Here is a 20,111-nt window from a genome sequence, read left to right on the forward strand (position 1 = left end):
GATTGTCTTAAGGCTTGAACTTTGTATTTCATGACTGTCAACTTACAGAGATAATGATGATGTCCCAATAGAGGTGTCCATGTTTGTAAGGCTGTACCGTTGAACTTGAAACAGCTATATTTATGCTTTGTATTGGACAGCACGGATTGGCCATAAGTGAAACCTAGTGAAGGGACCTTGGTATTTATTGTTCATGTATTGTGTTTTGCACTTTCACATAGAACACTTTTGGTATAATTAAAGCACCTGGCACTTCATGGGGTATTTATCATATTATTAGCAGCTTAAATATGGTGGTTACTTTCATTTTTTTGCTGATATCTACCCCATGTCTTTTGTTTCTATCTAAAAAACAGAGGGAGACAGATGAACCTCCCTGAGTAGGAAACTTCATAATTTCAGTACCACAACCAAGAAGGTCTTTCTCAGGTTGCCTTCCATCTAGCCTCAGATGGCTGGGCACCCAAAGCATGGGGGGGCGGGGGTGTCTGAAGGTGATCCTTAAAGTATGATGGCTTGAGGCCTTATAGTGCTTTAAAGATTAGTACCAGCACCTTACATTGGGCCTGGAAGGAAATTGGGAGTCAGTGTATATGGAAGAAGATTGGAGCAATATGGTTCTTTCTCTCCTTCAGTCAACATTCCAGCCACATGGTTCAGTACAACAGCCCTCAAGGGTAACCTCACATACAGCACAATGCAGTAATTTAATCTTGATGTTATCAAGGCATAAACCATAGTGGAAGGATTTTCCACCCACATGAAGGGCTGCAGGGGCTCACCAGCTAAAGCTGGTGAAAGGCATCCCTGGCTAACCCTGCCACCTGTTCATCCAGCTAGAGACTCAGATCTAGCACCACCCCCAAAGCTATGAATTGATTCCCTTAGGGGGATCGTGACTCCATTCGGAACAGGAAACCTCCCAATTCCTGGGCCAAACCTCCCCCCACCCCCCCACCCCCAACAGTAGCAATAATGTTTGATGTAGCTGGTATACTGCCATGTAATACAAGAGAAAGATGGAGACTGGAAAAAAAATCCATAGAGCCAAAGTTTTTGATTTCCAAAGAATGCAAATAGTGCCCAAGCATTTAGCATAAGTGTTTTAGCATGAACACCGGATAGGCTGCATATGGGCATTCAGTTTTAATCAAAAAGGGTGACATTTCAAAAATAAACACGAAATATTTCAACAGCCTGCAGTGCACTGCTCTACAAGTATGGTTGTCAAAAATAATCCTCCATATGAGGATATCTAGCTTGCTTTTTCCTCAAAAGTATTTTTTATGATAAAATGAACCCTTGTGGCTCCTCTTGATTTTTTCCTTCATAGGCCAATGGTCTATTAAGAAGGTAAAAGTATTGCTGACTTGCAGTATGATCAAAGTACATGGGAAACGATGGCACTGTAAAAATGCATCTAAAAAGAGGCAAAGTGAGAAGAGCAATTGTGTCAAATTCCACTTTATTTACTGAGAAAATTGGCAACAGAAACAGTGCTCTGAAACACAAATGCACTATTATTTGCTAGCAACAAGGGCACTCTTGTCAAACCTGTCCAATCTTCATGTCTGTGACGATAAGATGAAATTGGTAACTTTCTCAACCGTTAAAAGTGTTCAAAAGTTGCATTTGATTAAAGGGTGAATTTTGCCATCGCACTCATGAGTAACAAACAAAATTCAATTTGACACATCATAAAAAACAAGTGTACAAATTATCTGCAAGATCATTAAATAATTGTTAGCAGCATAGGCAATAAAATACATCTTGTACAAAGAACATTGCACTTTAACATAGCACAAGCATCTTTTGTTACCATTATTTACACATTTTATGTATAGAATAGCAAGACTTAAATATATATAAATGTACAAAGACACAGTGGAAACATAACAGCCCTAAATGAATGTTTGTTTATGTTGACTCCTTTTTTTCCATACAGTTGCCTGGGATGCTTAATTAGAATCCTGGATATACATTGTTACATAAAAATAGAGTTTAAAAAAATTCCAGTTTAACTCATTAGCAGATTATGCTATAATATTAAAAACTCTTCACTGCACAAGAAACTATAATGGTAATACAGAGGCAAGCTTCAATGCCACATTATGTTGCTGTGAAGAGAATGCCAATCCCTGCTTAATTCAATACTGTGCTTTAAATTCATACTCCTCCAACGAATCCCTTAGCTGTGCAGTAAGTAAAACTACCCAGTGAGCTCCAAAGGCAGCTCTCGGCCACACAGGATCTCCCACTGTCTAGCAAGAAGAGATATTAGTTTCTCACGGCTTTCTGCACTTGGGATGAAGACACACCACAGGATCTCTCGATCGCTACTGACCTCCTGGGCAGCCTGCCCTTTAGGAAAACTGAGAACGTTACCAAAGTGATCAAGGGTCAGGTTCTGCATGAGATCTAGATTCTGAACATCATCAAAAACAAACGTGAGGGCCTGAGGATATGTCTGATAGCCCATGAGTACTCGATCTAAATCACGAATCCTTCTTCCATCTGTAAGCTGATACTTATCTTTCTTCGGTGGTTCCTTGGCAAACTCAGGCAGCGGGTAGCTGATGTAATCCTCATCAAAGAGAAACAAATCCGAACTGGTTAAGATCAGAGTTTTAGGTTGCAGGGAGCTGTTGCATTGAACAGATCCTTCTGTAGCATTCACTTGAAATGCCAACACATAGAGGAGGATGTTCAGAGACTGAAGGTTAACCACACTGTTCATCTTCTCTGCTACCAAAAAGGCAATGTCCCCAATTTCTTCTTCGTTGGGATATATAAACTTCACTCTGCTGGAGTGGATCAGCTCATAGTTTTCCATTTTTCCTGCAAGCAAAAGTTATAGTTTTGACTTATACTTTGTATTTCTTAGTCTTTGACAGGACTGTTGAAAGATCTATGGAGGCACTCAGAAATCTAGGAAGTGCTGTGTAAAATGCCAAGTATGATGCTAAATAGCGATATTTTGGAAATTTCTAAAAGAAACCTAGTGACCATTAAAAGGTTCAACAAGCTTGCTTTTTAACTGACAAATGAATACATGCAATCGAAACAATTAATAATCAGATCCGGTGAAATCAGGATACTGTGAAATCATCTCTTTACTTTCCCTGCTTATTTCTGCTTCACTGTCTCCAGTGAATTGCAGAATCAGCTCAGCTACTTGCAGAATCTGTTTAAGAAGGTAGGGGAATATACTTGGCAATATTTGTAGTGACAGATCACACATAGCTTCTTATAAATATGAATATCTTTCTTTTATAGAAGTCCAGATTTTAAAAAGTTGTTCATATTTTGATTCGGAATGCAAATCAAGACTTTTAGAATGTAAAAATAAGGACATATTAAAAATATAAAAATTCCAGAGGGTAGCTGTGTTAATCTGTTGCAGCAAACATAAACAGGAGGCTAGTTGCACCTTAAAGATTTCATAAGATTTTGTACAATCTCTTCTGAACGCTGAATAAGGCCTTGGGTTTCCTTAGTCATAGGTGCTAGCTACCTTAATAAAACTTTTCAATTGTTTTTGCAAAACTACAGAAATGGCCCTTTACTATTCTTGTGAATGGTGTCTGTACTTCCTTGATTTATACAATTACATTTCACCCTTTCTTTCTGAATTTTATGGACATTTGCCCTACTGTTTGCTATTTTTTAATGCTTCATATATATGCTTCTACCAAAGAAGGACCCACTACATTGCCTACGCAGAAATGGTCCAATTAAAACCCTGTTAGATCCGGTCCAATGGAGACCCTCTTGTGCTCATCCAGTAGCATCAAGTCCCAGTTTTAGAATGCAGTTACTCTCAAGAAAAGCAGAAGCAAAGCTACACTCACAAAGCCTGGGAAAGGACGAAATGGTAGATGACACTAATAAGAGGAAAGGGAGTTCTTATTGACACGAGATACTTGGCCACATCAATATCCGGTGACCACCTATAGAGAGTTTTTTGCCATCAATTTACAGATGTCTTATGGCAACCCCACAGGTTTTCAAGGCGAGTCGATAGGAGGTGGTTTGCTATTGCTAGCCTCCATGAACCAGGTATTCCTTGGAGGACTCCCATCCAAACACTAGCCAGGATGAAGGCTGAGAGTGTGTGATTGGTCCATGGTCATCCAAGCAAACCTCCATGGAGCCAAGTCCAACACCTTAATCACTACATCATGTTTTCTATAGAGTAATAAAGGAATTCAAGGTTCCTGACCCACATCCCAAACTGCAAGAAAAGCAGTGAATCTCTCAGACTTTGTAATGGGGGAGGACTGCCAAAGAAAAACCTGAAAACTCCCTACTTCACGAGCAAGCCAAGAGATTCTTTTTTTTCCTTCTGAAAGAAAAGCAGAAGGATACCTCCCTAATGGGCTATGTGGGTTTTCCAGTCCTGCAGTTCTTGCTCCCAATGTTTTACCCAATACTACAGCTGGCATTTTCAGAGGCATCTATGGCATCTTCTCTGAGAAATACATGTCATTGTGATGTGCCTCTAAAGATGCCAGCCACTGATGCGGGTGAAATGTTGGAAGCAAGGGCTGCCAGACCACAGCCACATGGCTTGGAAAACCCATGTGGGTTGATTCTGCCCATGAAAGCCTTCAACAATACTAATCTCCCTGATACTTACGGAACCTCAGAGAAGACAGCAACATATGAAGTAGATCCCCCCTCTGCTGCTCAGCACAAGATCTGGGAGATTTCCTGAGCTTCTGCCTATGGAAAACTACAGAAACATCTTGTTTTTCCCAAAGCCCTAAACAGGAGAACCATCCTGGTCTGCCAGGGATGGCAATACACTAAATGTCCGCAAATGACCAAGACAGAATCTTAAAAGAAAAATATTCCGTGCATACATAAAGTATGTCTGAAATGTTCTGGTAAAAGGCACCCATCACTCATATTATAACAACATTTGGAATTATTCTACCTTTATTCTTTTTTCCAAATTCAGAGTAGAAATCCTTGTCCACTGGTTCTGGAGATGGTGTCCTTGCCAGCAATGAGAGCACTGCCATGAGGTGCTGAATAAAGGCATGAGTACTGTAACTGTCTCTCGTTAGGCAAGTTAATATATGTTCTGCTGAATGTCCTGAAGAGGAGACAGAACCAAAAAAGCTGAAATGTTCTATTATACCTTTATTGTGGTTTTCCAGAAAATTTCTGGTGCATTGTTCACATACTTCTATCATCTGCACCTTCCTATATCATATACACTTTTCTCTGCGGAAAGCCTCTATGCATGTCACATTATTTATGGAGCTGAGTCTTTTATTAGCAGGGTCTGCTTCCTTGTTCTCCTAAATACACTACTAAGCCGCCTAAACTGAGTGTTGTACAACACCACTGGGGGCAAAACATTTCTATCAGTCTAGTATAATGAAGCTACACTCCAAAATACACCAAAATCAACCTTTTGTGTAATATTTTCTGTGTTACACAGCAGCATTCTGGAGATAAAGGACAATAATTCTATGTCAATCATATATTTTTAGTGACTGCAAAGGAAGTGTCCAGGAATTCATGGTGTTGTCTTCAATCCTGTTCATGGGATATCACCCGCTCCCACTTTACTAGTATTCACTGCAAATAAAGGTCAAAGAAATACCCTTAAAAGTATTGTGAAAAACACTGTAAAATCTTTGCCTTGCTTGAAACCCTGAAAATAAATCATAAAGCTGGACCTAATGGAGCCCACAATCCCTGTTACATGACTTCCATCAAACATCATGTTGTAACTAGAAAAAGCTGAAGGAGGGGGAAAACTTGAGGGAATTTATATTTGACAACAAAAATGTTCTTTTCTTTTGTATTTATTCTTTTCCACTTTGAAACATGAAGCTTGACGTGGGCTGAAAGAAAATCATGATAGGCTTTCTCACAATGAGCATAAGAACATCAAAACATGTTAAAAAACAAACACTATTTTAGCTGTGTTCAATAAAAATAGTGAAGCATAGAATGATAAATTGGAGAATATCAGTACTGAGGCTGAACTGTGAAAGTAGCACAGTTGTTGTTTATACAAAGCTATCTATATACATAATAAAGTTTACAGTTTATGGAAAAGAGAAAGAAGCATGAAGTCTAAATTCGGATGGGGGAGAGAGAACAAAGGGAAGGGAAAAAGAAAGATAGCTCACATCTACTTACCAGTAAGTCGAAAATATTGATCAAAAAGGCCAATGTTTACAGAGTGCAGATCATTCAATTTTATAACTAAGCAACAAGAAAGATGGAAGGAGCTAAATTTATGATCAAATGGACCCTTGTTCCAAAAATCTATAAAACAGAGAATGTATAGTGATTAAAAATTTTATGTAAACATGTATTTTAAAATTGCCTGAAAATCAATATTACATTTCCCAACTTCACTTCAGATGCACCCCTTGTAACAGAATGATTACGTCTGCTTAGCAGCAAGCTAACATGCTTTCAAAAGCAGCTGGGAAAGAAGAGATTTGGCTCAGAACCACGATGTCAGGGAAATAGTGAACTGCTTCTCAGAAATAAATTACTCACCTACCTGCAAGAGCTGCTATTAGTCTCAGTAGAGAAAAAAATGGGTCTCATGGGGTTATCTGTCTTTTTCCTTATTATATTATTATATTCCTTATTATTCCTTATTCTTTATAGCAGCTCTCAAGTTTGGAAGGCAATTTGCCTCAGAGAAATGGCATATGGCTCTCTTCCTTTTTGTTGAAACTGCCCTTCTTACAGACATAGTTAGAAGCAAAGAGTTTCGTCTTCTTACCCAAAGGATGCTCACTGGAATGAATCACATTATCATCCAACAGAAAGTAAATAGCTTTAGTTGAGAGTAGAACACAAGCTGTGACTTCCACGTCAGGAATTTTGTAAAGCAAAACAGATGACCACATGAGATGCCTCAGCTCTTCATTCTCCACCTATAATATCACCAATATAATCAACTGATGGTTCAAATATAGCCTCGCATACAGATTTGTTAAAATATGTATACTGATATAAAGCCAAGCCTTCCTTACACCTGTGGCTTGGACTTCATTGGTGATGATTACAAAGTAGGCTGATTCCCCACGGTCAATTAATCACGTGATACTCACGCAAAATATCAAGGTTTCAGCAAAAACTCCCCACTGCTTAGCTGCTGAACACGGATTCATCCCAGTTCTGGCGCTCCCTCTCCCCCTTATCATGTGTTATTTAAGAACCTGCATGGAAGACCACCTTTTTAAAAAACACGTGCCAAAACTGGATCGGTGGGGAGGATCAGGGGACAGAATCTAGGTTTATTTTCCCGCTGTAGGGAGTGACGTGGAGCCTTCCAGCCAATCAGAGCGCAGTGGGCTGTGCGCAATGTGTGCGCCGCCCTTTTTTTTTGTTTCGCACTGGTGGCGGCTACGTTGAAACGTGGCTGCGTGGAACATGATTTCTGTGCCAACTGTAAACTAAAATTAGACTTTCGTGCCAGCGCAGCTGCATGGGTAAAGAGTGCTGAAAAAGTTGAAGCCACACATAAACGTAGCTTAGTGCAAAAAAAAGTGTTGAGGAAATTCTATCTATGCATGTGCGTGGTGATGTAGCTGAGCAAAAAAAAAAAGTTTTAAAAAATTCCTGCCCCAACACAACACAACAGCCAATCAGGATGAGGAAGAACAGAGTTGCTGAGCAGATTGCCCATTTGTGGGGAGTACTGCACTGTTTGAAACCGTGATAGACATCAATGTCCTCATCAGACACACAATGGGGAGGGTGTAACCTCAATGAAAAGATTCTGTTTCTTTTGAAACCTGGTTGTATCTGGCTTTAATTTCTCAGTGGGTAAATGGCCATAGTCTCCTCATACTAATTCTATTTTAAAAGCCCCCATTTCCATTCCTTTCAAGTAATCAAGGCATTTTGAAATATGAGCATATGAATTATAATGCTCCTATAAAAGGGTCAGGCATAAGCATGTTTATAATAATGATTAATTGGTTGCTTGTAGCATTTATAGGATGAAGGTGCTTCCAAACACAACCTGTGAATATAAAATATGGCGATATCCAATGGTGATGATTTAGCTGTTGTGCTTAATTTCAAGCCAATAAAAAGACATGACCTGTAAACAAAACCTGCAAATATCAGCACTCTCGCCCCCACTACAATAAATGTTTTCAAAGGAGTTTTGATGGGAGTTTTTCAACAGACTAATAGGGTTACTCTTCTGGAATCTCCGCTACAAGGAATTTTTCTTGCTGTATAATACCTCAGCAATGCTGCAATGGAAAAATTCCATAATGGCTTTTTCCTTTAGCCCAGCTACATACTGAAGACATGAAGAGACTGGAAGGTGCACAGGTATCAGATTTTCTTCAGTAATTTTGTGCATCAGAAATTCAGATGGGTAGAGAGATGAAAATGGCAAATGAGGCTTGGAAAAGCTAAAGAACAGAAGAGATAAAAAAGATATTGTCAAAAAATTAAATGAATGCCACAAACGCAGCATTTAATGTTTACATATCATCCAGCCTTCACAGCAGAGCCCAACTATACGTCCTTCCATACAAAAATGAGGCAATTCGAGTATCCTCAGAATTTTACTTTGCTTGTAAGAACTTTTGGTTAGAATTTTAACAATAACTACAGCAGTCAACAGTTTATTCAAAACAGACTATTTGTAAAAGTGTTTTATCATCACTTCAACAGCATCAACCTCACAAGTCATGTTCAAACACATATCCATTCTCCCAATTTATAACACACACTTTAAAAAGTGGTTATCACCTTGCATTTTGGCCAAGCCTCTTGAAGTCAGAGAGAGATTTTCTTACTGATTCTGCATTACTGGAAGCTTTGAATATCATTATAGTTTTGATGTCTTGCAGAAGTGTCCTCAGAAGACTATAGACTCTTAGAAAATGGAATTTCTCATGAGGTAGCACAAACACTGCTGTGATGAATTTGTAGCCAATGAGGAATTCTAGCATATGCCCATCTGAAAATGAGCCTTCTTGCTGAATAGAATGACTGGTAGGATGCAAAAGAACAGAAGCCAGGGGAATCCTGCTCAGGTTGAATATGCTCCGTGCATCCTTGGTCTCTCTGTATTCACCTGGCAACACAGTAAAGTCAACTTGAACTATATGCAGGTGCTGGGGTGTTAGAAATATCCAACAGGGATGGAACATACAGTGGCTCTCTTCAGCAGATTTAGAAACTGCTGAATAAAGATTGGAGCCACCAATATATTTAGGATAAGTTTTGTCACCACTGGCTATTTCTGCCTGACACAAAGCTTTTTCAGTAGTGGCATTATCATGGCAGAAAAGATACACCGGGAAACATCCTTTTATTTCTGTGTTTTCAGATGAAATGTGATAAAATCCCATCAGCTGGTAGACAAATTCTTGCAAACTCGCTTTGCCACAATACAGGAGGGAACTTGCTGAAACAGGCATGCAGCACTGAGAACACCACCTATGTAAACAGGAATAGAAATCTAGCAGATTCTGAGAATCTGAAACTACCAATAAGCAGGTGTCGCTGTTCTTTAACTTGAGCATCAGACATATTTCTGGTATTAAAAAGCCAAATTCTGAGAGGTCAGAATATGGAAAACACAGTGCTAGTTTCAAGGCAGAAAAAATATGCTGGCAGTTTCCTTTGGAGTCTTGAGGAATCTCAAATACAGCTACCACACTATGGGTCAAAACCAAGCAGGAAGCAAACTGCCTGAGTTCTTTATGAACCTGAATTGAAAAACTCCAGAGGACTTTGAGTATGTGATCTTGCTCTGCTTTTGTGCTGTCAGAAGAGGTTGCGACAATATCTGAACAAGTGGTGAACTCTAATACGCGGTCTCCTTCATGAAGTCCCATTTCAAAGTAGCCATCTTCAGAGTCTGTAATTCTGGAATCACTCAAAAGGCTCCCTGTGTTTTGAATTTCCGCCAAGAAAGGGTCCGCAGTTTCCACAGCTTCTGCTATCAAGGCAGAGAGGTGCTGCACAAAATCCTGGTTTGTGGCAGTGTACGACATACAAGTAAAAGGTAGGATAACAGTATTGAAAGGGTCAGGCAAGGCATCAGGTTCTTCCTCTGACTGATCCAAGCTTTAAACAAAATGAAATAAAGAAAGGAACAAACCATGTCAGGCCAATTTAAAAACAGTCATCCTACTTCTAAGTCTCATACTGTTGCTTATCTACTATTACAAATACACAACATACTTAAGAACATGATAGCCAGTGTGACAGAAGCAAACATATCAGCAGATTCACACATTTGGCACACTTACAGAGCCTATGCCCACCAGCCCATGTCTCTGCTCAGGGCTGGTTCCAAGTTTGGGAGGGGGGTGATCCTGGGAAGATGGTCACATTTGCTCACCAGAAGAGCCTTCTCCTTCCTTCCCTTCCACCTCACCATCTGCATGCCTACCACCTGCATCCTTCTCCCACTAGCAAGCATGCACCACTGGCACACCCTTTCTCTGAAAGCACTGGTCAGTGTAGGCAACTGGGAGTGCTTCTGTCATTGCCACCGGGAATATCACCACCGTGCAGCAACAACCTGCCCTTCCTTAATAATGCTGGACAGTTGGGAACATGGATCCAGGCTGGCCACAGCGGGAGGAGGAGAGTCAGCAACAGTAGACTACATCAGAAGTTGCCCTGACTGAGGGTACATCTCTGCTATCCTCATCCCCTTTTTCAGGAACCAGTTCCAGCACATGCGGTTATGCTTTACAGGTATTACTATGGAACTCTGACAGTTCGCTTTTCCTCTTTTTCTTCAAAAGCCTCTGGCTGTTACAGATACATATCACAATTCCATAAGCAAACCTCTTTCTCACCACATGTGATGGGTATTCTCATTTTCTTTAGAAATGTCAAATTCTGAAGCAGGTACCTTAGACAAAACAGATAACAGAACAAAAATCAATCATATTTATACCACCTTGGAAAAAGGGATCTGTTAAATACTTTCAACTAAATTATTGTGATCATCATTAATTACATATGAACCTAATCACAGAGCAATGTTAATGTGGGATTTCTTAATACATTTCAGCTTGTGATAGTGGCTGGCTGCTATATGTAGATCTTTAGATGTTAGATGTCTTTATCCAATTCCAATTCCAAAGCCTTTATTGGCATTATAAATTACAGAGTTAGTAAAAAGGTGCATTTATCTACTAACTGAGACATTCAAATATTAAAATACATTAAAACAGCGTTGAACATTCACAACATTCATGCACACATAAAATAATTTAGCCATTGCTACTATGTAGGCAATGATTGCGCCTTACCAAATAGTTCCTCAAAAAACTTGCAACATTCTCACATACAAAGATCCACAGGAACAGTTGGGTAGAAAATTCATAACAGATGGTAGCCTAACATCACGTTTTGAGCTCTCTATCAATGGACAGCAAGATGTATATAGAAGCGTAATACTTGACTTCGTACATTGGACATTCCAATAGGTACATGTTCGAACAGTCTCTCAACAAGCGGCCATATGTACACTGGCATAACCTGTTCTCATATGGAGTGTTATTATACCTGCACCAAAGAGTCATAGCGGCGTTAGGCAGAAGCGTTAAGCGAGCCAGAAGTGTATGCTCTCGCGATGTTTGGGGTTGCACAAAATGTATACAAATAGGATTTGGCACAATGGTCTGACGTCCGGACAATTCCCAAAGGCCTGTGGAGAGCAGCACGCCCCCCCTCACTGCACCATTCCCAGTTTCTCTCTTTCGACCTAAACAACAGATTTGATTTCATTTTGAATTCTGATGGCAGACATAGTTTGGAACTGGTGCAGCTGTAATAAGCCGCCCATGTTGTTAAGTTTCTTATCTATGTCAGCCAACCATTTCACAGAAGCAGATTTCTGATAAGAGTTCGATGTATAAAGCGCTATTGGGTTTTGGGCTCCTGCAAGAATGAATTTGGAGTCCAGTACTTAAAATGTTCTTGTCCATGCCATCGAATTTCCCATGCTATTTTTGTCCAGATTTTCTCTCATTGTTATTAGGGTGTCATAGGGGACACACCTTGGTGATCCCCTAAAATTCTTCGCATAAAGAGTATGCCTGTACTGACTCAAAGGACAGATTTAATTTAGATGGTAATCCATATTGGGGCTCCGTATAATAGCTGAGGGATTATCTTTGCATTGAAGATTTTCAGTGCAGCGGGGACAAATTGGTGTCCTTTAGAATAGAAAAATCGAAGAATCGCTGCAGCGTTCACCTTAGCTTTGTTCTCTACTTGTTTTGCTGTGGGGACCCAAGATAGGTTGTAGCTGAATAGGAGCCCTAGATATCTAAACTGGCTTACTTGCTCCTAGGACATGGTTGTTCACTTTCCAGCTGTATTTACGCCTAGATTTTGCAAAGATCATAACTTTGACTTGTCATAATTGAAGCGTCAGCTTATTTACATGACAATAATCTGCACTGCAGTTTAGTAGGCATTTTAAGCCTACTTGGGAAGATGACAAAAGAAAGGCTAGCGTCGTCTGCATAGAGCAGGAGTAGATATATGTAGGGAACCTAAAAAGCGTGGTGGATGGCCATCGATTTTGGTTAAGGTTGCAGGAAGTCATGAAGAAATAGACAAAATAGACTGGGTGCCAGTGGAGCAACCTTGTTTAATAACTATTAACCTTAATTGATTCTGTTAGCGTGCCATCTCTTGGAGTTCTTATTTGGCAAGTTGTATTAGTGTAGGAGCAGCTTTAATTAGAGCTAAAAGTCTCTGTTCCATGTTTAAGGATTTTAATTTATACCATAACAGTTCCCTATCTACGGGTCAAAGGCACCCATCAAATCTAGAAAAGCAGCATAAAGCTTGCTTTTCCTTGTGCCCATTATCGTATTTGCTTGCAAGATGTTGGAGAATTAGACAGTGATCTAGAGTGGAATTACCTGCTTACGAAACCCGATTTGCTCTGGGCGAGTAGCTGGTGTTGGTCTGTCCAGTTCTTTAAATTGTTCAGTAAATAATTAGCATACAATTTGCCTAAGATAGATAAAAGGCTGAGTCGGCCTATAATTAGAGGGACACTGGGGTCTCCTTTTTTTTGTAGAAATTACAACGATGTCGCCTTTAGCCAGTCCTTGGGAATCATTAAAGATTTGTTGATGCAGGTAAATAATGAGGCCAGCACTGGAGCCCACCAGTCTGGATCAGTTTTTAACATCTCTGCTACAATGATATCAGGGCCAGCTGCTTTCCCAGACTTTAGTTGGTAAATTAATTCAATAACCTCTTGCCTGTTAACTGGGGCCCATTCAGGCAAATCCTCGCCTGGGCTAATGCTTGATCTTTGGTCAATCTCTTGGTCGGTATAGAGAATTCCAGAGTAGTGTTTTTGCCATAATGAAGGAGTGATGTCAGCTGCTATTGGGAGATTTTGACACATGCCCCTATTTGTTAGTTGCCAGAATTGTTTTGTGTTATTGGATAGGGTGGCATGTAGTAGTTGCTCCCAGTTGCGCTTTATTGACTCTTGGATGTCTTTATCTGCTGGCAACAGAATCCATAGTATGCACTACAAAACAGAACACAACCTATAGTGCAATCCTAAACAGAGTCATACTCCAAGTACATTAAAATCAATAGGGCTTAGAAGGTGTAATTCTATTTAGGATTCCACTGACAGGGTACAAATGAATTGATTATGTAAATGGTGAGAAACCCCATTCACAGAAAAAGGATTACAACTCCATTCATTTAAAGAAAAACACCGTTACCTGACTTCTGCTTCCTGCTTCTAGTATTTCAGAGCATCTTTGGGTAACTGTATGGCTTTGAGGAGTCAAACTACTTGATGAAAAACTGCTGGCTGGAGCTGCTTTTCTGCAAGTTATTCCTACAAAAGACAGGCAAAACTCTTCAATAACACAAGTGTGAAATAAAGCAAAAGTGACTTCAAAATATTCCTATGATCATATCACTATTTTATGTGTACATTCACAACTTGCTTCACCCTGTGCTGGAAACAGTTCATGCCTAGCTTACCCACAAACAAGGTGGGAAAAGAGGGTGTGCCACTTCAGACTGTAGATCAAGGAGGCATATTTTAGTGCTCTCTGCAGATAAAATATTAGCATATTTGGCAGAAAAGTTCTAGCCTACTTTTCCTTTGCATGTTGTACTGGTTTCCAACTTACAAATTATTAAAGTAGTGGCAACTTTGAAAAAAAATTGCAAGTTCTCACCTGTTGATTCCATTCTACCACCTCATTATTATCTCACTCAGATGTACATCCCAGCTCTCAAGGATAACTTAGATGTAGCAAATGTTACAAGTGTGATAATGAACCTTACAAATTCAACATGTTAACAGATTGATTACTTAGAGGCCCAAGAACTCTGGTGTCCAACCCCACTCAGGCTGCCCATATTATGTGGATTCAAATGATTTGCATGCATCACTGAAACAAATGGAACAGCCCATGCTTGTAAGAGTTCTCTCTGCACAATGAAATGTGTGAAGTATCTGAACTGGGATGATGGTTCTTCCACACAGCATTCTTAACCAGTTGAAAAATTCTGTGTAATTCAGGACACTGCCCAGAAAAAAAACAGAGAACAGCTTGCCACATTCTCTCCACTCTTGCTATATATGAAATTTTGCACACACAGTTGTTTACCATTACCTGCTCCTTTCTAGGCAGCCTTCCTGCAAATGAGAAGCTGCAAGATTCATAAGGAATCAGTAGGACAAGCCTCCTAATCTATAAAAAGCATGTCCTTTTAGTTTGCGGTTCTTGTACCCTATAAGGTAGCCCACCCTAAATTCTGACTCCTTAAAATGCAAATAAAAATCAGCCATCCAAGCATTTTTAGCTACAAAACAGTAGAATTAAAGTAAATATAGCTGTATGATTGCATGAGGAAATCCTTGATAACAGAACGGAGTGAAATCAATTAACAGCTTAACCCTAATACTCAGAAGTCAGACTAACAGATTTTACTGGCACAGGGTACTTCAGGATCACAGCATAGAACTATCATGCATCACTGCAAATACAATTCTGCTTCACAGCTTCTTTAACAGGGAATATTAACACATATCCAGTTGTTCTGAAGTGTTCAAAAGGATACCACAGTATCACACTCAAATCATTTCTCCAAAGGAAAAGAGAAACAACCCATTGAATGCTGGCAGTAGCAGCAAGTAAAAGTTCTGAGGAAGTTGAAGCATTATTTGTACTTTTCCATTTCCTGTAAAAAGTTTAAACCAGGCTTTTCCCATAAAAACAACTTCCTCAGTGACATGTGTCACAGTTAATAATGAATGGAAACAGATGCTGTCATTAAAAACACCTTCAGCTATCATCTCTTGAGAAAATAAAATGCCACAATACACATTAATTCTTGGAAGTTTTAGAAAGATGCAAGTCCAACTAGGCTTTATAAAATCAGCTAAGATCCTAAAACTACTGTTTAACAATCAAATCTCTTCCAATAATATTTAATATTACAACTTTCCCATGTTCATTCTTACTTGGTCTTTCTACAAGCCCCTGCCCCTTTAGATTGAAAAAGCCCATACAACTGTTCCTATAAAGTAATTTTGCCTATTATCAAAATACATATTTGCACAATCAGCTATAATCTAATAATATGCTTATACTTATAATATAATAAACCATATATTTCCCTGAGATTAGTTTTTTTCCAAAAAGAAGTTCATTCATATACCTAACATGATTAACATTTTTCAGGAAAAGGTGATACCTCAACTGTTGTGTGGTACACAGATCTTCTTTTACAAAGACTTCTGTTTCCTGGAAGCAATTCAGTATAAATTCCTCAGATCTGTACTTAGTGTCCCACACTGTGTTTCTAATTCCCTCCCCAGAACAGATTTGAGGATGTTGTCATCAAAAGGATGCTTTTGGCTTACGTTATCCCAGTACCCTCTTGAATTAACTTCTATAATTCTCCTAGATTATTTTAATGTGGGCTGGGTAAATGCAGTTGAGAAATTACAATCTTATGGGCTTAATCCTTCAGCTCCATGCCTTCTCTTGGGCGCTAAAAACACAATCAAATATTCAGAGATATAGCTATTCAAGTTGACAAAATCCGGGCCAACTCTTATCTGATAGTAGCAAATCATGGCCAACATTCCAGTGAATTACCTCCATACCACAGAACTTCTTAAATACCAACACCATGTTTACTTAGTACTGTTTCAACTTTCTACCCTCTATTCTGCTGCAAGGTAAATATTTAGGAAGCCCTTATTCTCACTGTTTGTGTTTCTTTTCAGAGTTTAAAAAAGTAGTTTTTAAAAAATGGTTAAATATTTCAACTCAAACCATTTCTATCTGCTTGTTAATATTTTAAAGCAGTGCAGTACATCAGCAAAATAGAGCTGCCCGTTAAGACCCTATAATACTGTGCTGCATTATTTGAACTGTCAGCTCTGCAGCTCTCTTAGGAATTTTCATTCAGCTATTAACAGCAGCCTATTTTCTTGCCTCAAGTTCTATTTTTAAAATGAAAAGCCTGGAATATTCCATTGAGGTGATACACTTTTTGGCAAGAATGTAGTGCTAAGCATTCCTACAAATCTTCTCATAATAAAGGGCAGACCTTCCCTCCAGGATTATGGTGGTACTGGGGTCATTTATAACACTAACAGGTATGAAGATATGATATTCTCTGATTGTCAGGAGAGGAGCTGTAGCTCAGAGGTACAGCATCTGCTTATGTCGAAGGAGCTCGGTTCAATTCTCAACATGCCCTGTTGAAAGGACCAGGTAACAGGGTGTATAAGACCTCTACCCAAGTTGCTGCCAGTCTGAGTAGTCAGACTGGTGACCTTGGTGGACTAATGGTGAGGTTCAGTGTACAGACAGCTTGATGTGTTCATGTGATTTATAAAAGAGGAACTCGACATGGCAGCTTAGCTCTTTCATTTACTATCTGTACTGATACTACCAAACACAGAAAGCATTTCAACCATTGCCTTAATGCTTCCACTGATGCTGTCAAACCCCTTTCTATGTACAGAAATTCATGTATATCAGTGCAGCCTAGAAAGGCAGAACCAGGAGACCCAGCCCAACAGCATGATACATACATGATTACCTTGACTGGAGCAGACAGGATGAGGCAGAGAAGGAGAAGAAGAGTGTATAGGGAGAGAAGAACAGTTTGATTTTGAACTGGCAGCAGAAAGCTTGGAATCCTCAGTAATCTAAGAAAGAACAAAATGGAAGGGCTAGGAATAGGGGCTACAAACATCCATCATCCAGAGCAAAAATGAACAGGCAAAAGAAATTCATTTGCACACTCTTCTGTAAGCTTTTTCTGAAACTACCTAGGGAACTATTCCATAGTTCGCTGTTTAAGATACTTGATCTCAGTAATACTGAATTATCAACATTTTAGATAGGCAAATTTTTAAAAAGTAAAACATAGGAATACAAACATTCGTTTAAAGCAACTTTCAGCAGACAACTCAACTTCAGTAACAGATAACTGAAATGCAGAAACATTTCCCAAAATAACATTATTCATAGGTTAATCAATGCACAAACCAAAAGAAAGGGGGGAGGGACAAATGTAACCCTACAAACTAGAATTAAAACTACAAACCAGAATTTTGACCCTTAAAAACAGACCACTTGGACTTCCTCATTTGCTCTAGACTAAAATAACTGCATATGACTGAGGAATTAAAGGGTTTTGCCAAAACAGAATTGGGCATGACAGGCACATTGCATATTACTCTTTAAGAGGATATGGCTTTGTGTGGAAGATCTGGGTGTCAATTGTAAACAACTCTCTAACAATTGGTTGCAGTCATAAAACTTGTCACAATTGTAATTTGTAGTCTGGTAGTGAAAAATTGTATTATCGTACCACTTTTGACCACCAAGGAAGGCCAGTTGGCTGAAACACATCTGTTTTCAAGGATCAAAAAAGTGTCTCGTAGGACCCCTTATGCATTGTAATTGTGATATTATGTGCATAAGGCAGGCTTTTCAGGGCCTTTTATGAATGCAGATGATTTTAATTTAATATGTGTTTATTTTATACTTGGCAGTTTTATATTTAGTGGCCTTTTTAACTATTCCTTGACCTTTTGAGTACTTAATTTTAATCAGTGCGGAATGATTTCCAATATATTTTTAAGTTTGATTTGTCTTGGGAAAGAACAACATCAACAGCACCAACAGAAACTTTAATGATATAATTATGTTCTTCGGAACTTTCTCAGCCCTACTTCACAGGGTGTCTTGTAGTCATGTAGGTTTCATTATAAAACACAAAAGATCCTAGCCACGTTGTGAAACTTCTAATTTTAAAAAAAATACTATTTATCATCATTGGAAAGATAACTGAATAGAAAGAAAAAAGGTTTGTGCACACCCCAAGAAATGTGCACAGTTTTTGAACATTTTCACACTAAAGAATTTAGATCCCATTCATTAAATAGAAGTTACAAGCAGAGGACCCATAGTCAATGGCATGGAGCATCTCATTTACTCCCTCCCCACATTATTCCTTGCTTCTCTACCATTTTCCCTGCTTCCTGCTCCCCCACAAACTCACTTTTACCTACACTGCCCCATCTTCAGCTTTCCATCCTTCCCTTTCCTTAGCAGCCTCTCTTTTCTTTTCTCCCACCTTCTTACCTTCTCCCAATCTCTCTCCCCTTCACATTACCCTTCTTCTCTCCCCTTTTTTGTGTCATTTCCTCCCTTTCATTTTTTACTTTTTTCAGCTCACCCCCGCCCCCCCCGGACAGAAATCAAGGCCTGGAAGGACTGGCAAAGTTGTTGTGCTTGTCTAGCAAACCCTCATAATGGCCATCAAGCTATAATGCAGTACTGTAAGATCTCAGAGCATAAAAATCATAGGTGGAGCTACCACAGGGCTGGGGGGCGACAAATACCCCAGGCGCGGGTGCAAGGGGTGGAGAGTTGCTCACCCCACCCCTCATCTCAGGCTGCCTCTGCGGCCTGCAGCAGCCCCCACAGATTAAGTCTGCTCATTTTTTTAGCTTTAAAAAGGTAGGTGAAGGGTGTTTTGGGAGGTGCCATTTTTCCCCGGGCACCATTTTCCCTTCCTATGGCACTGATATAAATTATCCCAAAAACAGAAACAAACCATTAAAAAGTACATCAGATAAAAGCCTGATCAAAAGCCTGGGAAAAAATAATGTTTTTTTAAGCCTGGAGTCTAAGTACCAGGCAAACCTGAAAGGGCATCCCAAAGGTGAGGTGTCACCATAGAAAATGCTACCTTTGGTTACTACGTGCCCCACCTTTGAAGGTGGGAGCATAGAGAGCAGGGCTTAAGGAGCAGATTTTAACTAGTTGGCAGGATCTCCTCCCGTTACCCTGGGCTAAGCAATTTAGGGGCTTAAAGGTAAGAACCAGTGTATGAAATTGTGCCTGGAAACAGATGGGTAAGCAGTACAGATCTTTCTGCACAGGGGTGATATGATCCCATGATATTGTCCAACCCCTTTCAGCAGAAGATACTATTCTGTTCCCTGAAAACTCCCAATAACCTTGTCTGTTTTTCTACTTCCTTCTCTTCTTCCCACCTACCAGTCAACCCACCTTTATGTGCTCTCCTGTCTTCAGCTTTTCTCTCCTTCCTCTCCATGGTAGCCTCTATCCAGAGAAACTAGGGCCATTGAAGTGGTGTTGGCTGCTAGGTTTAGTGCAGTTGCATGGTAAGGCAGAAGAGTTTGGATTTATAGATGCAAATAATTTATAATCCACATTTAATAATCTTAGTCTATATGATTGTGGTAATTCTGAGTTATTCCCTTCTCTGTATATTAAAGTCACATGTACCTCTTCCCAGGTCAGGGGGAAATTCCCTTTTATATAAAGTTTGTTTATCATTTCTTATGGAAGTATAATTTATTTTTCTTCCATGTACTTTTAATATTCTGGGGTTAAACCATTGGGTCCTGGAGCTTTCACTTAAATTTTTTTTTAATACATTGTAATAGTTTGAGAATGAATATACTTTTATTCAAAATGTCTCTATGGTTTTTTTTTGTTAATTTCTTCATGGAAATCTGGGCAATATAATCTTTTATTGCTTCTTCTTTCACATTTTGCTTTTTGTAAAATTCAGAA

General features: G+C 39.4%; 1 protein-coding gene across 3 annotated transcripts in view; it reads right to left on the reverse strand.

Annotated features, from left to right (window-relative positions):
- Positions 1-1,448: 1,448 nt before the first annotated feature.
- Positions 1,449-20,111, reverse strand: part of NISCH (nischarin) — a 43,057-nt gene continuing 24,394 nt past the window's right edge. Inside the window, exons 13-21 of one of the 3 annotated variants that reach the window (XM_048487647.1) lie at positions 17,095-17,203; positions 13,740-13,858; positions 10,827-10,882; positions 8,758-10,083; positions 8,240-8,414; positions 6,764-6,917; positions 6,163-6,291; positions 4,940-5,101; positions 1,449-2,838 (exon numbers count right to left, since the gene is read on the reverse strand). In XM_048487647.1, coding sequence (XP_048343604.1) covers positions 2,210-2,838; positions 4,940-5,101; positions 6,163-6,291; positions 6,764-6,917; positions 8,240-8,414; positions 8,758-10,083; positions 10,827-10,882; positions 13,740-13,858; positions 17,095-17,203 — 2,859 coding nt within the window. In that variant the 3' untranslated portion in view covers positions 1,449-2,209. The other 2 variants (XM_048487648.1, XM_048487649.1) reach the window with 2 other exon arrangements.

Source organism: Sphaerodactylus townsendi, linkage group LG03, assembly GCF_021028975.2.
Source record: "Sphaerodactylus townsendi isolate TG3544 linkage group LG03, MPM_Stown_v2.3, whole genome shotgun sequence".
NCBI classification, from domain to species: domain Eukaryota; kingdom Metazoa; phylum Chordata; class Lepidosauria; order Squamata; family Sphaerodactylidae; genus Sphaerodactylus; species Sphaerodactylus townsendi.